This window comes from Passer domesticus, chromosome 8 (genome assembly GCF_036417665.1).
Source record: "Passer domesticus isolate bPasDom1 chromosome 8, bPasDom1.hap1, whole genome shotgun sequence".
In the NCBI taxonomy this organism is placed as follows: domain Eukaryota; kingdom Metazoa; phylum Chordata; class Aves; order Passeriformes; family Passeridae; genus Passer; species Passer domesticus.
Genome location: NC_087481.1, coordinates 36,918,941 through 36,942,770, shown reverse-complemented (window position 1 = coordinate 36,942,770; position 23,830 = coordinate 36,918,941). Strand labels below are relative to the sequence as shown.

The 23,830-nt window shown below is 38.5% G+C and overlaps 1 protein-coding gene across 27 annotated transcripts in view; it reads left to right on the top strand.

The window, feature by feature from the left end:
- The window catches only part of LRMDA (leucine rich melanocyte differentiation associated), a 630,413-nt gene that overhangs the window by 16,766 nt on the left and 589,817 nt on the right, over nucleotides 1-23,830 (top strand). For 13 of the 27 annotated variants that reach the window (XR_010367261.1, XR_010367263.1, XR_010367262.1 and 10 more), the window contains exon 2: nucleotides 12,063-12,163. Coding sequence is in view for 13 of the 27 variants with exons in the window: in XM_064430379.1 (XP_064286449.1) it covers nucleotides 12,063-12,163 (101 nt within the window). In the remaining 14 variants the exon portion in view is untranslated. Of the gene's footprint in view, nucleotides 1-7,476; nucleotides 7,606-7,692; nucleotides 8,185-12,062; nucleotides 12,164-12,281; nucleotides 12,346-23,830 lie in introns of those variants that run through there. The other 14 variants (XM_064430393.1, XM_064430388.1, XM_064430385.1 and 11 more) reach the window with 8 other exon arrangements.

The window sequence follows — 23,830 nt, the reverse complement described above, 5'->3', positions numbered from 1 at the left end:
TTTTCCTAGTGATGTCTCCAGATGCAGAATTAATGCTGGCTGTGCTATATTTATCCCTCCTCACCCAGAAGGATGGGTGGATGAAAGTAATAAGTGAGTAATGGGAAAAGTTGCTGTTTAACAATCTGCAGAGGATGGTGGCTTTTGTTTGGGCTGTGTTCTTTCTTAACCATCCAAATTGTTAGCAACTTCCATACGTTTCTGTGGGAATCTTTGGTACTTGAAAGGTATAACAAAAACCAGCAACTGCTTTGGAACTGAACAATAGGGAACAAAAACATTTGCTACTTAAAGTACAGAAGTTATTCCATATTCAAGTGTAGGAGGTTGACTACTAATTGGACTCTGTTCCTGCTTACTGCTCTTCTCAGCAGAGTATCATCTATCTGTTATCTCTGTGGAAGGCTGTGGTTCTCCCCTTTGCTGGTATAACCTGCTCAAAGATGGAAGATTAAAGAACGAGGCTGTGAGAAGCAGGGAAGGAACCTGTTTGTTAATGTCAGGTATTCCCACACCTTGGCTTGAACTCCATCCTGATCAGACAATTTTCTGTTGGGGCAAAGACACATCTTTAGGGGCAGGGGCTCTTAGGGGCACAGGCCCTGTCCAATGTGTATTTTCAATAGTATATGACTATTTATAAATAGGTCTCTCTTAGTATGCAGTGCTGTTTGCAAAACAAGATGCAGAATGTGTCTTGGGTTAATCAGGTGAATATAGTTCTTTCTGAGAAAAATTAAAACTAAACAAAACCTCAACAAAACAAACAAACAAAAATCTCCCCCTGCTCCCCTTCCCCACCCCACCAAAAAAAAAAAAGGCCCCATAAACTCCTCTCAAAAAGCCAAAACACCTCTGGCTAGTCTGGTAATTCAGTTCTACAGTGAGCTGCCAAGACAGCTGGAACAAGAGAGAGCAGCTCAACAAAAGCTGCTGTGGCCTCTGCACCCACTTCCTTTGTTTTTGACCTTTGTATTCAAGCACTTCCTGCAATAATTTTGTTTTGTCTTTGAAACCAGCGCAGTGTGACAGACAGTTGCTGCCCCAGACATTGTGACAGAGATCTGTAACAAGAAAATACCTCTGTGAACCTCAAATCTGTTATTTAGAATAGAACTGCAATGTTGTATGGCCCCAAATTAGACTTTATCCTAGCTTTAGTACCCTTTTCCCCCCGAGTTCTGATTGTTGCATTCTTATGAGGAAGCATCAATGCCCAGAGAGGTACAGTTGCTTCAGTATTGCAATTTACTTTCCCACGATTGTGCAGCCAGCCAACCTGAAATTCACCTGTACAAAATGGATTGTAGGGAAGTATAGCACTTCAAATATGTTGTGAGTCAGTCGTCTTAGGCTTAGAAAAAAATAATCTCTGTGTATTTGTGCAGCATATAATTACAGGAGAAGTGGTAGCAAAAGCTTCCATACCAAGCTTACTGAATTCTTTCAAATTAAAAAAAAAATATCTTATGATCTTATTATTAAGTGTTTTGTGCCTCCATGATTAGCAACAGGACTTTGAAACTTGGCAGAAGGAAAAGCCTGGCATCCTTTTGATGGCTTTATGAAAAAAAATTAGAGTGCATAAATTATACAGGACTGAAAAATACAATTTCTCATCTTTGGTTTGTGCTATATGTTTAGTTTTGACAACATGTCCAAATCTTGCAATAATCTACAAAGCTTGTAGATGCCCCATGCCAGCATCTTTCTTCTGTGTGCTGTACTCTAGATGGGACAAACAGAGAATCATTATCACCCTTTAGCTTGGAATAACTCTTGCAGTAAGTATTGTCTGCTTGGAGTAAAGAATTTACATTTCTTGCCCATCTTTTTACTGGAAATAATAATTTTTGTTAAGTAACACCTACACCAAACAAGACAAAGCAAGACAGAGTATTGTGTACAGTTAGGGTATCAGACCTAGATCTTGGGAGATGCAGCTTCAGTTCCCCAGATGACTACAGATACTAAATAGATGTTTTCATACAAATGAAGTATCCATTCTATGCCACAGTGGTTTTTTTGTTGTTTGTTTTGTTTTGTTTTTTTTTTTTTTTTTTTTTTAGGATAATAAGAAGAGGAGTTTTCTATTTTCCTGGCATAGAGTGTGAATAATGCATTAAAAATGCTAGAACTTCTGGTAACACAGAGCATTGAGGAACTTAGTGATATTTTACCTGGTTGAGGTAATTTACTTATCTCTGTACAATCTATAGTCTAAAGGAAACAGAATTCTGTATATTATAAAACCCAACCTACCAACCACCAAAATCCACTAAAAGACAACTCTGTATCACAACATATCTTATGAGAAGGAAGAAATAAATTGCACAATTAATTATTGTTATGTCTTAGTTGTTGAGGATGTAACTTATTAAACATAATTTTAGCCTAATAGCAATAGTGTGCTATATAATGTAACATTAGGGATTTTTAATTGTCTTTGGGTCATACCATTTTGGTCAACAAAATGTCATTACCTTTATTGGAAGTGAGGTGAGATTACTGAGCACAAATTTTATGAAAGGGTTTTTTTTTTTCCTGCCATCAAAGCTTTTATCTTCTGTTTTTTGAAAACTCAGCTTATAGAATAATGCATTTTGAAGTATATACATAAACTTACCTTAAAAGAATGCTAACAATGTTATAAAATGAAGCTTTTCAAAGACATCAGAAGATGTTGAACTTCAGGGTGCCTTTGCAATAAAACAGTGAGTGAGCTTATGGGCTGCATTAATTCACAATTCCCATGTAGTTTCACTGTGCTCACATCACGCTTCTGCCATATAATAGGAAAATAATAACCAAATATATCCCAGAGATGGTTTTAGACATAATTCTGTTTTTCTTGGGGACACTTGAGGAATGAAAGAGCCAAAATGCAAGAAGTAAGAAATATATCAGATTGGACACTGCTTTTGTGTAGCTGGAAAGGGTAAAACTCAAAAACTCTAGATGAATGTAGAAATATTAACCCCCCTATCTTTCTCATATGAGTCTCCACAAGAATGAAAAAATGTAAATCCAGGCCATTAGTTAACAGTAGGAAAGCAAACCCAGAGTTGTTACATGAGCCTACAGTACTATGAGATAACCAATTTTCATTGACTGCTTTTTTGGACTAATTTATCCTGCAGAGTTTCAAACACTCCAGTATGGGCATACTTCTGGAAAAAACCCCAACACTTTAATGGCACTTAGATGTTCTTAAGTTTTGTAGCACTATATCACACTGCCATACTAATACTGTTCAAAAGAAGATGTACCAGTGTATTGAATACATATGCAGAACTTGCTTTTCAGATCCTTTTAACCTGTTTATCACTGGCTGTTAAATATCCTTATTAGAGGCAGTATGAGAACTAGTTTGGAGATAGGAAAGAGGAAACCCAATTTGCAGCTGTTCAACTTAGGAATGGCAAATGACATCATCATTACTGTATTTCTTTCTGTAGGACTAATGTACACACTTTATTGTACTTTATCTTTTTTCTGTCAGGGCTTTTTTCCTTCAAGTTTCACAGCAGGGAGTGCTAGTGATGCTGTTTCCTGGGAGACATCTGAAGTTATTAGTTTGGACATTAAACACCCTATTTAACTCTTTGTGATTAAAAACAGGTGTAAGGGAAGCTACATATGAATAAAATGTTCCTCTGGCACTACAGAGGAAAATGACTGACTACAGTCAGTCTTTCTCAGCTAAATTGATTCAGTTTGTATTCACATCATATTTCTGTGGATACTTATTACCAAATATTTTGAGACAATATTTTCATTGTTAGCATCAACAAAGTAAGTTTTATGGATAAACTGTGAGCCAAATTTTCTGAAGGTCAAGTTGGAAAAATTCTGTTACTTGGCTGAGATTTTTTGTCTGAAATTATTTGCTTCAGAAAACTGTTCAAACACACTATTTTGTCAAGAGAAACTATATGTATGTGGGTTTATTTAAAGTAGACAATAGTTTATTTGACTTACTCTGAAATATAGGATAATTGTATTTGTGTACATGGACGCATATATGCATAGTGTGCTGCAAGCTGGAAAACAGACCATTTTGATTAACTTAAATATTTTTCTAACTTTCAGTTAATGAAAAAGTCAGGATTGCTATTATTTCCTCTTATAAATGCTCAGTGTTCCTTAAGATGGGGAAATGCTGCTTGTATACAAAGGCTTTATACGAAATGACATAATTCATTTGGTGCTTGGTGCTATGCCATATTTACTGGTTTGTATTAGCTGATTATTTAATCAGTTGGTCAATGAGAGTTGGTCCTGATTGTAACTGAGTACACATTTTAAGCAACTGACTCCTAAAATGGTACACAGCTCTGTTATTATAAGAAGAACTTATTTATAAGAAGCAGATCTGATGGGTACCTACCATGGTTCCAACACATTGCTTCCCAGTTGTTTGGAACTGGTTTCCAGGTATTATTTTGAATTTATAATGCTCTTTATTCAAAGGACAGGTCAGCATATATACATATGTGTGTATATAGAATATACACTAAGCATATTAGTGTAACTCAAAACCCCTATTTTTTAAGAAGTCCATGTTGGTTTTGTCTGTATGTAACTCACATATCAAGCAGTTTTGGCAATACTCTGTTAAAAATCTTAGGAAATCATATTGAATGGCCCATACAGAAGTACCACCTTCTGCATCTAACTGCAGTGAAACTGATTATTTAAATAAACAAGTGATTTTATTTTTTCATATAAATACACTGTAAAAAAAGACACTTAAAAAATCCGCTATGGCCAACTGTCACATAAACTATTTTAACCTCTACAAAGAATCCTCACAAAACTTTCAGCTTCTGAGGAACCCCTGAAAAATACATTCTGTAAGTACAAACGTAGTCCTTTGAAGCTTTACTCATATAGGCAGCTCTACCAAAGCTAAATAAAACCTTCAGATTGTGCAGGCTGCGTGGGACTCAAGAAGGTAATGTTTTGAGATGCTCAGAAATACAAATACATATGGTAAGGTGAAAAACAGCCTAGACCCAGAGGCTGCCTCACGTTCATCTGGGATCTGTGCTATCAGGTGACACGGATGATCAGCTGGCTCAAAAGCTGGAGAAGTCCTTTGGTATTTACATTGCACTGTGGTGGGTTTCAGCTTCATAACAGCATGGGGCACAAACTAATGAGCACATCGACTCATATGCCTGAAATCTGAGACCATGTTATAACTTTGTTACAACTGCAGATTATATGTTACAAAATAGTCCTTCAGGGGCAGACAGCTGTGGGGTTTCATTGCTTTTGAAAATTGCATGCAACTGACTAGTACTTAAGAAATAAGGGTATAAAGCAGACTAAAATTACAAAGTTTGAGAAGTTCACCAATAATCCTGTAGGAAACTGGCAGCAGAATTAGGATTTTTGAGATGTAAGTTTTCAAAGTCTAGGGAAGCACCACAATAAGACAGTGATCTCTCTTCTCCTTTCCTCTGTTCCAGGGAGTTTTGTTTTTCCCTTCCATTACAGTATAATAGTCCCATTTTGTCACTGGGGTCGGGAGCACTCCCTTTTTGTTAGACAACATGGGACTTGGATCTATTATTTATCCATGGCAGATAACAATCTAGGCCATGTCTGTACAAGAAAACATTGAACTGGTTTCAAAAGAACGACTGTAAGCCTGATGCACTTAAAACAGTTTGCCACCTCTTTAAGTTGTTTTTGTAATTTAGAAAATTCAGCTCGACTGATTGAAGAGATGATAAAGTCAATTTAAGTCACCCAGTTTAGGGAGCTGCACCTGCACCTTTTCCCTCTAGACAAGGTCTTGCCTAGTAAGTAGGAGGATCAATGGCAGGTTAATGCAACTGGCAATGTAAGATGCTGCAAAAACCCCCCAGACTTGCTATTATTTGTGTGGGCTATTTTGTAAACTATTTTGGCAGGGATTTTTTTTCTTCGTAGATATCTCTAAAATGACAGCTAACACTCTGCTAAAATTAATCCTAATAATGCAGATAATGATATGCTAAATTGTTTTCAATGTAGTTATTCCAATTTTACATGAGTGTATATTGAACTGAATTTACTCCACTAAGACAAATACTGTAGCAGTGGGCCACTCGAGCCTTTGACCTGTATGTGTTCATTCTGGTGGGAACCACATGCTTGTAGCTAAAAGAAAGATAAAAAGTAGATATAGAAAGAGGAGAATGTATTGCTTTGTTTCAATTTACAGTTCACATAGTACTTGTTTTTCTTGGCATATGTTATTTACTATATAATCTAATAGATAAATAAAGGCCCTGATGGTTTGAAGCATGCTGAGTGATGATCTGACCTAGCAAGTATGTCTGGATGGAAAACTCTTTTACTTAGAGAAACAGAGCTTTTATTCATCAGTGTAGGATCAGCTTATTTGCTGTGGCTGAAGGGTTTGATTCTTCTGTCTTACACGATACAAGGAAAATTAGATCACGCAAAGCACTGGTGTGACTTATTCATTGGCCATATTTTGATTTTTATGCATGTTGGCCCATTGACATTTCTAACACAATACATTAAAACAACAGGGAGGAAGAACACTTATTTCCTCAGCTATTTGCTCTGTGTTTCCTGCAATGAAGAAGGAGGGATGGCTATAGAGAAGGTGTAGTGCCACAGCTGTACCAAGAATTTATTCTGTTGATACTAAGAGGTAGAGCAGGAAGTACAGTATTGGTTTCTGCTGTGTTGCTGAATAAACTCAAGAAAGTGGTTTGCAGTGAGGAATACATATCCTCCCAAAACTTATTTCCCCTCACAGCATGTGCCTACACTTTCAGCAAGAGTGAGTTATGCTATATTAGCAATAAAGGGGAAAAATGAGCCAGATTTTTAAAGGTGCTTAGGCAGCTGAAGAGGTAGGTAGATGACTAATAGGATTTAGGATCCAAGCTTGGGAAACCTTTAAAAGTCTCATATAAAATTCTTGCAGAAAACCTGCAGCTCCTCTAGTCTGCCTGAACAGTGATAACCTACCATCATGCCATTACTTTAATTAGTAAATTCTTGTGTCCTGGAAAGACTCCTTTGACAGGGTTTTCTGTTTATTCCAAAGGTATTTCTGGTTTCCATACAAATTGTCCTATGTTCTAGAGACAAATAAAATATTGCTATGAGAATATGGAACTTTCCTGGAGATAGCATTTTTTTTTGTTTTTTTTTTTTTTTTTTTTTTTCTCCCTGCAGGCATTGCTTTACCAGTGACATACATCTCTTCAAAGGCAAGTTATGCTTTATGCCACACATTAATGAACTGCTTAGTAGGTGGAAAGCCAGTACAGATAATGTTCCAAGTAATCTAGTGTCTTATGGGAACTGAAATCCAAGGTGTGATCCCTCTATCAGTGTCACAGATGGGCTATTTCCATCTCTTCTTCCCATGGCCTGTTCCAGCACCGTTACAGCCCAGCACATGGTGCTGCCCTGGCGCTGGGAAGGGCAGAGAAGCTGCGGGAGGGTCTGGAGCTCAAGTCTTACAAGGAGCAGCTGAGGGAGTTGGGGTTGATTAGAAAAGGCTTGGAATAAGGGTGGGGGCAGCTTAAAGGAGGGTTTAGAAAGGTGGAGGTCGGTCTTTTCTCTCAGGTAGGTGCTGACAGGATGTACCTCAAGCTGGGCCAGGGGGGATTTACGTTGGACATTAGGAGGAATTTCTTCATAGAAAGGGATTAAACATAAGAATGGGCTGCCTAGGGAGGTGGTGGAGTCACTGTCCCGAGAGGTGTTGTGGAAGCACCGAAACACTTCACGCCATGGTCTAGCTGGCGTGGTGGTGTTCGGTCCTAGGTTGCACTGGGTGGCCTAGGAGGCCTTTTCCAACCGAGCTGATTCTGCGAGCCGCGGCAGTGTGCCGCTTTGGGCTCGCGCTCCAGGCAGGGTGGCGCAGCGGGGCCCGGGGCGGCCGCGGGACAAGGCTGACCGTGCCCCGGGCGCGCAGAGCTCGGGCCACGCCAGCCCCACGCCAGCGGTGCCGCCCGGGGCCGTGGCTGCGCCCTCGGCCCGGCCGCAGGAGGCGGCGGGAGCTCCGCGCCGCCGCCACCCCCGGCCCGGCCGCGCTTCCGCCCGCGTCAGCTGACTGCCAGGCAGCGCCCGGCCGCACCGAGCCCGCGGAGCCTCCGGCGCGGCCGCCGCAGCATGGCCGGGGTCGTGGTGAGCGGAGCACAGGTAGGTGCCCCGGCCCGCAAGGCCGGCCGGCCGCGGCCCCACCTGCCGCGGGCAGCGCGTCCCGCCCCGGCCCTGGGAGCGGCTGCTCCCGCTCCGCGCCGGCTCCCGCCTCTCTGCCGGTGCCGTGCCCGGTGGGTGGGGGCGGCGGACGCGCACGGGGCAGGGTTTGGTTTCCAGCCGCCCCGCGCCACGGGACCCGCGCAGGTTTCGCCTCCGTCGCCGCAGCGCTGTCCCGAGGCCGCCGAAGGGGAAGGGCTGAGGAGCGGTGCCGGGGGTGCGCTCCCACGGCCCGCCGGTACCGCAGCGCCCGGCCGGGCAGGGCGCGCTGCCGTGTGCCGCTCACGTGCGGCGGGCGCGCCCCCGCGGCTCCCGCGCTGCGCGCTCCCGGCGGGATGCGCTCCGGATCGGGACCGCGCTTGCTCTGCCCGGCTGGGGGGAACGGGCTGAGAGAGGAGTGAAATCTGCTAAGTGTTGTTGTTCCTCCTGAAACTGCTTATGTATGTTTCGGTTTGGTTAAAGAGAAGTTGGGAAATGTAACACATCCTGCTGACTTTTACCCAGCGCCTTGTATGGCTACTGAAAACAATTCTGGCTGAAAGCTGATGACATTAGTGATGGACCTGTGGTTAAAATTAGAACTTTCTTTTCCCCCCTAAGGAGAAGGAACCTTATCTTACTTTTGAAAATGGTTTGCCATTAAACCAGGGTGCTGCCCATCTAATTGCTTCTTTAATCTGGTCGCTATTTTTCTGTGGAATTAATGTAAATATGTGTGTGATATGAAGGCAATTAATTGGCGAATTTTGAAGCTGCTGCAGGAAACAGTTCCTGTGGTCTCTGTGGTGCACCCTGGCACTGAGTGGCATGCTGCCTTCTTCCCTTGAGCATGCCTTGAGCCCCTTAATTTGGCTGTGCCCAGCATACAATCCTCTATCAGCATAGGGTAAAATGTAATGCTCAGCTGACTGGAAATATTCTCCAGATATAATTCCCTTCAATGGGAGAGAATATGCAGTAGTGAGAGTTCATACATGACCTTTTTGGTGACATTCCTTAATAAAGACGTTTCTGTATGGGTTATTAAGATTGCAGTATCATTGTAGAATGATCACAGAGACTAAATGGTGATATCCTCTGAAACTAAAGCAGAAAGTGCAACTGCTATTGATAGTTAACTTATGTTTTAAATATTTTGTAACAACATTTCTTTTTAATGAATTGCATACAGTGTGTTGAAGAGTCTGCAAGAATATCTCAGGCCTCCATAGCCTATGTGGTGCTGGCCTTTATGGGAAACTCTGAACATTTTGGTGGGGTACTGAATGGGCCACCAGTAATGACTGACTGTGACCAACCTTCACTATATCTGAGTTGGAGAATTAGGTCACGGAAACCTCTACATCCAATTTTTAATCCTGTGTGATGATCTGTGACTGGTATAGAAAAATCTAAGACATCTGCTGTTACTGATGTGCCTTGCAGCCAAAGAGCTGGAGTCTTGGGAGAAGTATGCTTGTTTTCATCTCTTAGTGGTGACATCTCTGGATATGTACTTGGAAGCTCACTTTGAGGGTATTTGAAATGGAAGCAAAAGGAAGAAAACTGAATTATGTACATTTTATTGTTTCCTCAGTAAATGATTTTGAACTGAAACAATGAAAATGAAGAAATATTCTTTCTTCTGTCTACTGATATCTTGTTTTGTATTAGCATTGTACTATGAGTGTGCTGAAGTGGACTCTGTGGAAGTAAAATGCCTTTACAAGTCCTCAGCATTGAAAGGCCATGATAACAATACATAATCTGCAAATATGCCTGTGAATAATCTGTTTGCACCAGTTGTGTAAACATATTTGCATATTATAACTGTTCAAAGGCTGAACCTTTGAAACATTTTATTTATTTTGTCTCCTGTGTGCTCTAAACCATGTTTGTATAAATCTTATTCTTCAATTTCTATTCTCGTGGATAGGGATTTGATGTCCAGGTAAGTTTCTGAAGCAGTGTGTAGCAGGCCAGAGTCCCCTGCTCTTTCTCAGCCACTGCTCCCTGGGTGAAAGGCCAAGTGAGGGTCTTGTGCTCTTGCCTCTTAACACTGGGAGGACAAGACACTCTTGTCCTCCCAGTGTTAATAGGCATCATGTTTGAGTAATTTCTGTTTCAGCATGTTACATTGAACCAGATGCTTAATCCGAAGTGTTAAGCTGTTAATGTGATGTCTTTCAAAGGGTTTGCAAGCATTAATTTAAAGAAATCTACAATTCAGTGAAGAATGATGTAATTCTTTTATGCATGTTAGTGTATGTTGTAAAACGCATTGTGATTATCTTAGACGTAAACTGGAGGAAAACCCTGACATATTTAATTCAATAAATTCTGCAAAACATTTTCTGTTCTATCCAAACCATTAGGATGCCAACTACCCAAAACCGTTCCTTTCCCTTTTGTCCTTATATATTTGCTCAAGTTGTGTGTATGTCTAGTAACAGAATATATTGCAAGAGCAGGTCTGATTTAACAAGGGGAAGAAGTTGTTAAACTGAGCTTCAAGCTACCTGTTTTCTGCTCATAAAAATTATTTCACTGTTGTCAGCTTTATCTGTTGAAGTTATTGAACAAAATGAATTAAATGGAATGCCATATAGTATTATCAGATGCAATCACTTTTAGAGCGTAGGAGATCAGGATGACTTGCAGAAGTACATACTGTCAGTCTGCTCTGCAGAAGAGTCTCTGTTTTAACAGAAGGTGGAATACTATCAAAACAATTTTGATGGATTTTTTTGCATATTTTTCATCCAGCGTATTTTAGACTTGTGGAATATGGTATTGAAATTGACTTTATAATTAAACAAATGGATAATAACAGTGTTGTATAGATAGTGGTCTAACATGGTACTTAACTTGCTAGTTGGTCATTAAGGGAAACTAAGATTGCTGCAGCACAAAATCTGAAATGTCAGTATTTTGAACACAGAAAGGATGAGCCAATACAGATGTATAGAATTCTTGACAATAGTTTTGAAAAGCTTTGTGGGATTTCTTTGAAGACATCAAACCAATGACTTCTAAAACAGTACAGCAGAAATAACAGAAAAAGTTTAGCTGCTTTACTTTTTTTGTTCTTCTGGAAATATTATCACTCACTTTGTCCCAACTAAAATCAAATAAAACCAAACAGAATCTGAGTAGACTGGTTTTTGTGCTACCACTAATTCTTCCTGTGTTTGCTAAAGATGGGTTAGATGGGCTGGCATGAAAAAGATTACACATACATGAGGGTAATGAGAAGCCAGAAATCTTTAAGACTTCCATGACTGAAAAGAAGCTGTATGCCTCATTTTCATGGTCATGGGCAGCCCTTTTGCACTATCCCTAGTGTGTTACTGGGAGTAATAATTTTCTCAAGGAATGGTTAGAATGGATTGACCGTGCACTGCTGAGGTATCTCTGCACCTAAATTTAGAAAACAACCTTTGCTTATTGTATATGAAGAGCCAAACTGGAAGATCTTTTGGAGGCTTCTGATCCTTCAAACAAATTTCTTCTGGAGCATGTCAGAATGGTAATGTGAAGTAACGTTAGATCGAAGTATTAACAGTGAAATAGAAGAAATGTGATAAATTTAATTGAAGTACTTTTACCTGGAAGGAGACAAAATGTACATAAAGACTATAGCTGTAATAAATATTAACTTGATGGTATCAATAGGAAAATGAGTTTGTGTGATAGATTTTATAGCTGTGAAACTTTTATGTAGTTTGAAGCTGTAATGCCAGTTCACTGTATTGCACATTATAATTTGATCAATGAGACAGAATCTGGACAGGGAACTAAATCTACTGATGAAATGTTTCCTTGTTGCTTCTTTTTCTCAGGTGTCCTACATTAGTCAGGACTGTGAAGAAATTCCAGAATTCCTAGGAAGAAAATATGGACACATGGCAAAAAGGCTAGATCTTAGCTTCAACTTGCTAAGGTATGTGGCAATATATAGTTTTTCAAGTGCAATGTGGAATTCCAACTCCTAAAATAGACTGGGGTTTTTTTCAAAGTAGAAAAATGTATGTTGGGTACATTTAATTGTTATCAAGTAGATGACACTGTTTTATAGGTAATGTTTGTCTCCTTTTCTCCCACACTTGGAGCACAAATAACCAGGTGAGTCTGGAAAACTAATGTGTGTTAACATAAATGATGTCCGTTGAGAAGTTTATGCTTTGTTCTCTACTTAAATTGTAAAATAAACGTTGTTACCTGAAGAAGCGAAGAACGGGATCAAAAGTGAATTTTCCTTAACCAAAACAGAAGTAAGTATGTGTTTCTGTCCCTTCCTAAAAATTTTATTTATGGATTTCTGGTTATCACTATAAATGCTGTATAATGCTCTTTTCCCAGATGATGTGTTTTGTTCTATGATTTTATTTTTGTGCATCTGTTAAGTGCTAAAGCTAGGTTCAGTTAGAATTTGTAATTTCCTTCTAAGTATTTTAATACATGGATTGGTTTAGGATTCTGTAGTATTGCTGTGAGCTACTATGGCATCCCGTTTCATTTAATCCGTATAAGAGAGCCTGCTGAGGTTCAGCAGAGTGTATTTCAGGTTGAGAAATGTGGGTAAGTATGGAGAAAGAATTTGAATGCAATTGTCTGTTTAATAAAAATCAGATTTGTGGAGGTGGGGTTGGACTCAACTAATTTTCCTTTTATTTTATTGGGGGGTAGCTTGTGAAGACTAGTACAAAAAGTAGCGTGCTGGTGCCTTGTTTTCCTAGAAGAAACAACCATTGATTTTAGCTTGCTTAACACTCATAAATCTTCTTCTGAGCCTCTGTTAACTCTGAAAGACTGAATGACACATGTAAGAGGTAGCCAAGCAAAGGGGACAGTAAATGTGTGCATTGTTGTCTTATGCCGTGACTCTGTACCACTGGATATTGTGATCAGAAAAGAGAATTTGCTGGGGGAGGGGATCAAATAGTAATTTTTTTCATTTTTGTCATAAAGGTAATTCAAGGTCTGTGTGTATATTAAGATTTAACATGTTGACAAGACTGCTCCTTCTTTACATTCTGGGAAAAAAAGTGTTTGTCTCAGTTAATGCATGATTTGAAGAACAGTTTGAATTTGTTACATTTCATAAAGTAAAATAATAACATTAAATTTGGATGTAAAGTACCACTTTAAAACTCTGATAATATTTTCATGGAGAGCACAAATTGTATTTCTGAAATCTGCGTTTTCTTTCCTTCTTTTCTTCTCTACCCAAAATGCTTAGCTTGTTTTTCAGAAGGGATATAATTTGGTTTTATTGAGGTTTGGGGAAGAACAATCATCTTGTTATGTAGGAGAAGTTGTAGTTGTAAATCTGTAAAAGTATTTTAAGACCAGAAATCAGATTTCGGAAAGGGGAGAAGTAGATTTTTTTTTTTTTCTCTCTTTGGGAAGCTAATACTAAATGGGTGAGGTAAGGATTTCTCATTTGAGTAGTGCTTAGATTTATTAAGCATATAGAAACTAAGAGTGAAATATTTATGATACAATAGCTGTTCACACTGGTCTGTGCTCATGTATAAGGCCTGTACCTGCAAATTATTGGGAAAGTCAGAAAAGATGCAGAATAAATGTCATAACCTTGAATGAATGTGAATATAGAATGTCTTGGGCACCTGTTGAAGCAAGTGTAAGCAGTGACATCTTCTTTAAGCAGGTGTTATTGCTTAGAAATCTAACAATGTTGTAGTATAGTGATGAATTTTAAGATTTTTGTCAGTTAATGCTTAATTTGAAAAGTTTAGTTTGTTGTTTGCAGTGGGGAAGCAGTGCCTGCAATTAATGTTGAATGAGAAAGGAGTTTGATTTTTTTAGTATAACTTGATGTCTCTTGGTAAAAGTGTGAGTTGAATGAAGACCAAGGGTGATCAAAATACAGGAAAAGACGAAGAGAATACTGTGTTTTGCTAGCAGTGTAGTTATTTGCAGTAAAGATGTTAGCTTTCATTATAACTTGATTTATTATCGGATGAGAGTTTGTTTGTGTGGGTTTTTGAAAGAAAAAAGAAAAACAAATGTTCTTACATCTGGTGGTTTTGTTTTTCAGATTTCCCTGGTTATTTTCTTTTTGCTTGGGATGTGTCCATGTAACAGAGGAAGGAAGGGTTGCCATTAGTTCTTTTGAACTGGCAGTTTAATACAGAGGGAAGTGTACATTTTTCACCATTTTTTTCTGACTTCAGAATTCTTTCCAGACTAGAGCCCCTTCCTCTTTCTTAAATAAAATGTAGCGCTGTGTATATGCTTAATTATCTTTGCATCAGATGTGGTATATCTAATATCAGCACTTGATACATAATCACAAACAATTGCTTTTGTGTCTTTCTTGTTTGCCTTTTTCCAAGAGCTGATGTCTCCTCTGGGTTCCCCTGAGCAGTACATGGATCCAGCTCTTTCTTCTGGCAGTCAAAGTGACTGTTACCAGTTACAGTGGTTGCACATCTCCACATTTCCCTGGGAGGGAAAGGAAAGAAAGAGGTGAAAGGTACAAGGGAACTTAAATGGGAATTTTTGGAAAGAGGAGGAGTAACAGCAATTTGTTGTGTGTGAGGCAAGGGGAAAAATGTATGTGTGCTTAAAAGATGCTGTCTGTAATTGGGAGAATGTGGTGCCACTGGATTGTCTCCTGCTTGTGTCTCTGGCTGGTGGAAATCCTTCAGTCCCAGACAACTGTAGTCCACCTGTGACTTATTTGTTCTCATACTGTTTTCATTACATTGATTTTGTTTCAATACTTTCTAATATCTTTTGTTTCCTTTTGGGGCCAAGGGGAGGTTGTAAAGAAGATGGAGCCAAACTCTTGTCAAATGCACAGCAAAAGAACAAGAGGCAGTTGTCACAGCTGCAGAAGGGGATTTCCAGCCACCTCAGGGAAGGTTGAGTGGAAGAGGTGCCTAGAGAGGCTGTGGAATCTCCACCCTGAGTGGTATTTAAAATGTGATTGGACAAAACTCCAAGTAACCTGATCTAAATTTTGAAATTCCCCTTTTCTGAGCAGGGAATTGGACTAGGTGATCTCTAAATGCTCCTTCCAACCTAAATTATGCTGTGATTCTGCAGCTTTAATGGTGTGATATGGCCTGAGTTGTAGCAGCTCTTTTGACTTCATAGTGATTTTCAGCTATTTTAGAAATTAACTCTTTATGCTGTGTATTTTCAATAAGGCGTGTTTCAGGAGCAGAGGTGTTCTGCTTTGGAAATCTGCTCCTGAGCCTCTCATGGCAACTGTATTTGATAGCCTTCCCTGGTGCCAGAGCCCTTTCATAATGTGTGGAAAACATTCCCCAATTCTCATTTTGCGAAGGCATAGAGTATGGGAAGAAGAGACACTGATGTGTGAGGGTTAGTGTTACCTGGAGACGTTGTAAAGGATTTCAAGGTGGAATGAAAAACTATTGTTGATCATGGAAAGTTAAAGATTTCACTAAAAGAAGAGCAAGGTGAAGGAAGGCAAGTAAGTGAGTAGGAAGGATGTAATAGAGGTAGAGAGTAGAGATTTTAGTTTAGATGCATCTTGCTATCTTGTGGGAAGAAAAAAACCCCAAACAACCCACAACTTGTTCAAAGCTTTTTTTACTTGTCCTAGATAACTTTGTTCAAATTTTTTCCTTTCACATTCGAGGTTAAATGCACTCCAGTGCTTGAATAACAGATGTCAGTGGTTTTGTACAAACAGGTGCCATGCTTTTATAAATAACATCTACAGTTCAATTCACTGAGAAGTCCATCTTTTGGTTTTGTGCTCAGTAGTTTTAAACATGTGAGTTCTTTTCCTTTTTCTTACAGAGATTTCTTCTCGGTCTAAGCTATGAGGTGAAAGGGAGAGTGAATGTTTAATCTTGGCCAATGAGGAAGGATTAATCCAATAATTGTGCTCATGGAGATACAAATATCTCTTCCCTCTCTCTAGGGTGCAGATTGTTTCTACTAGGAGCCTGAATAATTTGCACAGTATGTGATTGTGCATAATTTCCACTGTCTGATGAAGTGGGTGCACGTATGAAAACATTCCCTTGAACTTCAATCCTAGTCTGGAATGTTCCTCCATGACTTTTGTGAGGCTGAGGCTTTTTAATATCTTCTCTGTGGACTAGGTATTGTTCTTTCTCTCTTCTGCCTCCTGTTTTTTTGCCTGGGGGAATATGCAAGTGGCAGCCTGAAAATGGGCTTCAGTTTTTACAGGGCATGTTCCTCTTTGTAAGTTGAGTATGTGAAAGAAAGGCTTTTTTTTTTTTTTCCCTAACCACCTTCCCGGTCTATGCAGCAATAAGACATGCAGAACAGGAGGATGAACAACAAAAGAGAGATGGAAATAAAAGCCAGAATTCAAAACAAAGCATGACATATTTTTAAAGCCTTTAGACTCATCTTTATAGCACTTTAAAATGTTGAAGGAAATGCACTATTGTTAAAACTTTTTGATGGTTTTATTTATAAGGTAGAAAAATATTTTCACCGTAATTGGGTAACTCTTAATCGTAGCAATTGCATATTTATCAGTATGAGGGGCTGTTATTAATGTAGCTGTCATGCACAAACACATTTCTGCATTAAATCCATTTAGTATGTGCATTATTCGGTCTAGAATGTCACCAGGACATCAAAGCCCCCTTAGGCATAAGAGCACAGTGCCCTGCTGTGGCTGCAGAAAGGGCTTGATCAATAAATGTAACATGTTAATGCAGAGCAAATAGAATAAAAGATTTCTTTGACAAGACATGAAAAATCACCTTGTGGCAGCTGGCATGGTGATGCCATTTCAGCGGAGACACTAGCAAAGTTGATCTGACAAGTAAAGAGGAGAGATGATGGTTATAAGGTGCTTTTGTTTCAAACTTCTTTCTTGACCTGTCAGGTTTTGAAGGAGCCTGAATGGCCCTTTTTTGTCATGTGAAAATTGTAGTCTTAGGCAGTTATGAAGCAGTTATCTCTTCTCAAATTGTGAATGCTGCTGTTTAATTGATTCACTTAGCATTTGAAACTGTCACGCATTAATAATTGCTAAATCCTGTAGATACTGCTCCAGTGTGTCATGCTTAAATGTGTAGTTATCAGAAAATTAATATCCTTAATGAACTGATGCTTTCAAACTAGCATTGCATGAAATCTCTTTTGCCCTTTCATTTGCTGAAGGTATATCAGCCAGTTTTTAGAGAAACCCCTCCCGACAGTTGTGTGGTTTTATTTATTTATTTTTTTGATGCCCAACAAATGCCAGCTTTGCTTTGGGTACATAGTGTGCTCAATGACAATAAATATAGTAATTATGCTGGAGTTGGTAATTAACATAATTATAGTCAATTACGACAAATACAGTGCAGAGCTAAATGAATGAGGGTGAGAAATTAGCAAGCTAATTGATTTACCTTACGTGCTGCTTTTTCCTGCAACTAACAGTTGCAGATTTTCTGCAGGAAAGAGTGTTTACAAATAGCTGATTGTGTTTTGAAATGATTCTGTCTTGTGGCTCTCACTGCTGTTTCCCTTACACTGAGGTGAAGAGGATTGAAATATGGGGTAATGGTTACAAGGAGAAAGGAGCTGCTTGGTCCTCACTGAATGCTTTGAAGGAAGATGTATGTACTTACTTTAATTTTAGATGCTTCTTCCAGTATTGAAAAGAGAAAAACCTATGTGATCCTTTATAAAAGATATTGCTAGAGAAATTTTGGACATATGTTTTAATCCTCTTAGATGTGGCCTGAATTATCTAAGAAACATTTACCTATCTGTTTTATTGATGTCAGATTTGCAGAGCACTGGATAGATGAAGGAAGAATTGTTCAAGGAATCGAAGTGTGTTGAAACAGTGTGCCCTTGTTCAACCATCAGTTTCAATAATTTAAACCACTGGACCAGTAGGGATGCATAATATCATAACATTTGTGCACATAATAATTGCCTGTTTTGTTTCAAGATGATTTATGGTATCTTGTCTGAAATAAGTGTATTGGAGCTATGCAGTTAATCTGTTTCACTCTCCTTGTTTTTTTATTTTCTTTCAAGCATGACGACTGTTTGCCACGTGAAAGGAGAATGTATATGTTTAAGTATTGAAGATTTTGTATCGCTCTTTTAAGAAACATGTTGAGTAGTAGTTGATATTTCTTTAAGAAAACAATAATTTGCAAATGTTTGTAAATTTTATACTGGATATTATTTACTGATTGAAGATAAATGGAATTGTATAGAGAGACTTCAGCAGAGAGATAATGTGGCTAAGCAGTCTGAAATTGATAAAATCTTGGTAATTTTTCTTTTACTATTGCAGTAAATGTATCAAGTTCAAATGAGTAGGAGTGTAGTTTGAGGTAGGTGCTCAAAGTTTACCCTTAAAGGGATGTCCTACAATAAGCACAAGATGCTGTTTTTAAAATAATGTTGAAATGTTATGAGTGTTTAAAAATACTTGTAGAGTAACACTGCTAAGGTTGGTCAGTTGTTAGAAGCAATTCAGCTCCTAGAATCGTTTTGCTGAATTAAATATTTATACATGGGAAATCATTGCAATTATTTACAGATGTAATAATCTTTCTGTTGAAGTCTTACATGTTTATTAATCACTGTGGACTACATTATGTGTAATTATCTTTCTACTGAAAGAACTTCTTATTGCACTAGATGGACTGAAGACAAGTGTGTTGATGGGTTCCTTCTACATGGATAATACCTAGGGAGTTGTCCAAGATAAAGTTTATATATGTGTAACTATAAAAAAACTAGAAAACTAGAAGGAGAGCATTACCAGTAACAAAAACAATTACATACTTCAGCTATTAGCTCTGCTTTGGGCAGTTGATAGTCATCAAAGCTAAATCTGCTCCTTGCTCTCTTCTTCCCTTCCTTTTCCCTCCCAGCATGCCACCCTTTTAAAAAAGTGACATTTCAGCAGGAGCCAGGTGTGATCTGGCTAATGTATAAGGAGAGCTTTTTTTCCTCCACCTTAAAACTTAGGAAATACTAAAACTGTTAAGGTGCATCTTGTCTCTCATACAACAACCATGCCTGTGTTCTGTTGTTTTGTCAACTTTAAATGTGATTATAGAATATTTGCCTCTACAAAGCATTATCTGTGTGTAGTTTTGTGACTTGTATATTTTCCTGCTTGTCTTAATTCTGGTCATTGGTTTATTGCTGATATGAAGGGGACAAGTCAATGACTATTGTTGAAAATATGAAATTAATGAGTTATGGTGTGCACTTAAATATATCACTGATTTCAGCATACTATACCATGGATGTAAGCTGTACTTTTTAAATGGAAAAGTTATTTTTCCAAACTCAGAAATATATAAATGATAAGTACTATAAATTGTATTTCCGTACGGGTGGCTGTTGTCTTCTTTAGTCCCAGCAGCCTCTCTTTTTGTCCATTGATCCTTGCCTGACTTTTTATGGCCACATAGTCACTAACAGACTGTGAAAACATTGTTGTTTATACACCTCTGACCCCCCCGTGCTGGCCATTATCCATTGATTTACAGTACCTGACAGATCAGAACACAGGATTTTTCTGTTCTGCTTTCCTTAGGAAGGCTTAACATAGTGGGAGGACTTGTCTTAAAGGGTCTATCACGTGGTAGAACTGTGCAAAAACTTTTTACCTGAACCTTTGGCTCAGAGGACAGTGTAGGTTCATATTGTGTACTGGAGAATATTTGAGAGGATTACTAGAGCTTGAAATCTGGTAAAAAAATTAAACTAACAGCACCATTTGACATTAAGTGAAATAAGTTTGTGAGCTTTGATTGTTACATCCTTAATTATAGCTGGTGAATATTGCTGTGCTGGTTGGTGAAAGTTGTTTTTGGGGAAATCCGTGTCGAAAGGTGAAATCTGTACTTCTGAGCAAACATGAGTGACAGTCTGGGACTTGAACAGAGATAGGTTTTTGTATTAAACATCCATTGACTCAAGGCTGTTAGTAAATAATTTTGACTGAGGAAGAGCATTTCCCAGTGAACTGGTGTTTGCATCATATAATTTTCTTCGTGTTTGAATGTGTAGGGAGTGAACTACTTTTTCTTGATCTGAGATTGAAGTTGGATTTTGAAGTGATGTTGGATGCTAAATCTACAAGATCTGCAGTTGTTCTTTGGGTATCCAGAGCACTTAACTCACTGGCACAGTCAATCCAACTCCTCTTGTGAAAACCAGTCTTAAACTAAAATCAATTTTTGTGTTGAATTCTATTCTGAACAATAGGAATCTATGTTAAATTGAGAGAATATCAGTTAATAAATGGAAGACTATCACAGTCTCTGGAAAGTATTGGCATTTGGAAGAGAAAAAGTTTGATGTACTTGTTTTAGTTTTCAAAGAATGGCAGTAGATTGAAAATAATCTTAGTGATTGCTCCTGGGTAGTCCATGATTATCTGGATTTTAAGACTGGAAGACTTTTTTTCGAGAGCACTGGGGGTTAAAGAAAAGGGCATGATAAAGAGCATGTGTTAAGTACAGCAATCAGATGGATCATTATTATCTTCTGACTTCCTTCATCTCTCTTACTCTAAAACAGTATTTTTCTCATCATTGCTGTTGTGAAACAAGATCGAAGGACTGCAGAAATAACTGAGTACAAGGAGCTTGGCTGAAGGGAAGAACCTGCATTAACCATGGAATTATTGTCTCTGTCTTTTCTTCTCTGTTTTGTTGGAAGGTATCTTCTTCTCACCTTAAAGCAATATAAAAGATTCTCGGCATATAGTTGTAGATGTAAAGAACTTGGCTAGTTTTGCAGATTCCAGTCACTAAGGAGGGCTTTGGTCCTCCAGTGTTCAAAAAACCTGCTGGTGGTCATGGTACAGAAAACTACTTGGCATTTGGCAGGAAAATACTTATGGAGCTTCTGTTTAGGCAGCACTTGTTTGTTTATGTGGTCTTGCATGATTTGTGAGATCTTGCATTTTACATAAATGATCTTTGCATAAATTATCCTGGAGATTATTTTTCAGATGAAAAAGACTGTCCCCAGACCCTTCTCTTGTGCAAGCATGAAGAGTGAGGAGCGTATAAGTGCAAAAGGGCCATGTATTTTTCTCAGGCTCTGGATTCAACATGTCAAACCAGACACGCTATACAATAATTATACTGTCTTTAGGGTCATGGTTAATGCAGTGTTATAGCTCAGTTGTAGGCTTTACCCATGAACTGATGCTTGCAATTATGTGACATTTTATAATTTTTATTTATATTTTTGTTTTGTTTCTCGTGGTCTTCCCTTTTGATGATGCTTACCTGAGTGAGTTGCTCATTGGTAGAGCTGGAAGATTATTTCCTTTCTTAATACTTTATTTTGCCTTTTTAATTTCATTTGCCTGCTGAGTTTATAAATGGAAGTGGTGAATGTTCTTTGTATAATACAGCCATTCATATTGCTCATGTTTGTAGGAAACCTTGCTATGGTGAGAGAGTACCGTGGTAGAAATAAGTTTTAAAAGAACACAAGTAAGAGTTCTAATGTTAGGGGGTAGTTTACTTGGACCAAAAGTCAGGGAGGTTGATGGGCTCTTTCAGATTGGGCCCATAGTTCTCTTCAGGTGCTTAGGTGTCTGCTGTTTTTCCTGTGCAATTGGTATATGAGCTGTATTGGCAGATAGCTGGCCTTGTGCATACATCCAAGCATTACTCATTTTTTTTCATAGAAAGCATAGTGTGTGTTGGCTGCTGCTGACAGCTTACTGGCATTTAAAGCACACACAGAGACACACACACCCCCACAGAAAAAATAACATCTTACGAATAAAGATCGTTAGGATGTAGGTATATTTCCTTTATATATAAGTATAGTATATATATTATATGTATATGAATTATATTTTTAATCTATATAATCTATGTAAACTTGAGGGTGATGCTCAAGCATTTTTCTGCTTTGATTCAGCACTTGTGGTAGGGCTTTGTCAATGATAACATTTTCACTTATAACCTTGAAGGAAGTAACACATTACTTAGAAGTTGCTTTCAAAAAACATTCAGTCTCTTGAGTGTAAAATCTCTTAAAGTGCAAGGAAATGCAGCAGAACTGTCCTTGAACCATTTGAGATGCGTAAGGTCCAAGACTTGCTGATGTGCCATGACTCTCCAAGGCTGCGTGGCCACAAAAGCACTGGATGAGGATGCTGTATTTTAGACTTCCAGGACTTTCAAGACATTTTAGTTAAAGAGATAAGAAAAACTTATCATAGTTGACGTAGTTACTTAAGTGATAAAGTGTAGTGATTATTCTAAAGTGCTTAAAGGCTGAAGGAAAAATGTTCTAGACAGGCCAAGGATTAACAGTATATTGAATATTCGTAAAACTCTGCTTCCAACATAGTTATGTTAAGATAATTTGACAGTCCAGTGTGTGAATGTTCAAATCACAGCTGCTTAAGGATCTGAACACTTTCTACCTATTATCTTGCATTTAATACACTCTGTATCTTGGACAGTGAAGTGCTTTGGAATAGCACAAAAACAGTCGTATGTGAAGGTGATTATACTGGAATTGCTGTGGGAAAAATTGTCAAGTACTATGTTTTCTAGGAATAGAAACTAAGCCGACTAAGTGAGAGGCTGTATATGTGTCCAGTTTACTTTCTTCCGTCAGTCTGTACTGCCTTTTCTCCCCACTGCCTTCATCTCCTTAAATCAGCAGAAGGCTGCTGAAGGTACTGCTGAGAGATTTGGGTGCAGGTGCAATGTGAGGTTCCTGCGTTCTTGCCAGTGGTCTCTCTTTTGTTCCCTGTGTTGCTTACAATGGGAGCCAGCCGTTAGCTCTTTCATGTGCAGTATTGGTTCTAGTTCTACCAGGTGCACAATTAGTAAATTGTCTGCCAGTCTAAGTGGAGAATGTCAGAGGGCAGTTCAGTTTCTTTCACTGTCAATTCTTTGGCTTCCTTTAAATAAGTCATATCAAATAGTCTCTTACTACCACTAATAAAAGGGCTTTTGAAATTTGGATGTACCTCTAATGAGAATCTATCTCAACCCATTTAATGTGGGCCACTACTTTGCGGTTGAATTATAGACTCTGCAACCAGAGGTGGTTTGAAACAAGAGGTTCACCTGCATTTAAATGGTTGAGCAGAAGAAAAGAATTTTCTAAAATTAAGGAGACTAATGCGTTACTGTAGATTTTGTCTCACTTCCTAGTAATTGGCCAATGGAGGAAGAAAGAATAAATGCTTGTATTGAGCTAAAAGTGAATGGACAAGTGTTTCTTTGTGTGTTTTAGTATAGCATATTAAAATCTGGGTTGCTGTAGTCCTACTATTTTAAAACCTAGTGAGATGGTGAAGTCAGCTTTAAGGTAATCTTGCACTTTTTTTTTTCCTATTTTCTTTCTGTGTGGGGATGTAAGTGTACTGGAAGCATTTAAGATTAGTGTGGGTAGAAACACTAGTACTAGATACCCATCAAGGCAGCTATTAGTTGTAAAGTTGATGTTTGTATTTACAGCATAGCCTATTACTATCCCATAATATGGAACGAATAAATAATTCCTATATTTTATAGCAGATGCACCTTAGAAGGCAGAATAGCATCAGAAATGGTCAAAAAGCTTCATTCTATACACAGAAAATCAAATGTTTCAGGTTCTCTACCTT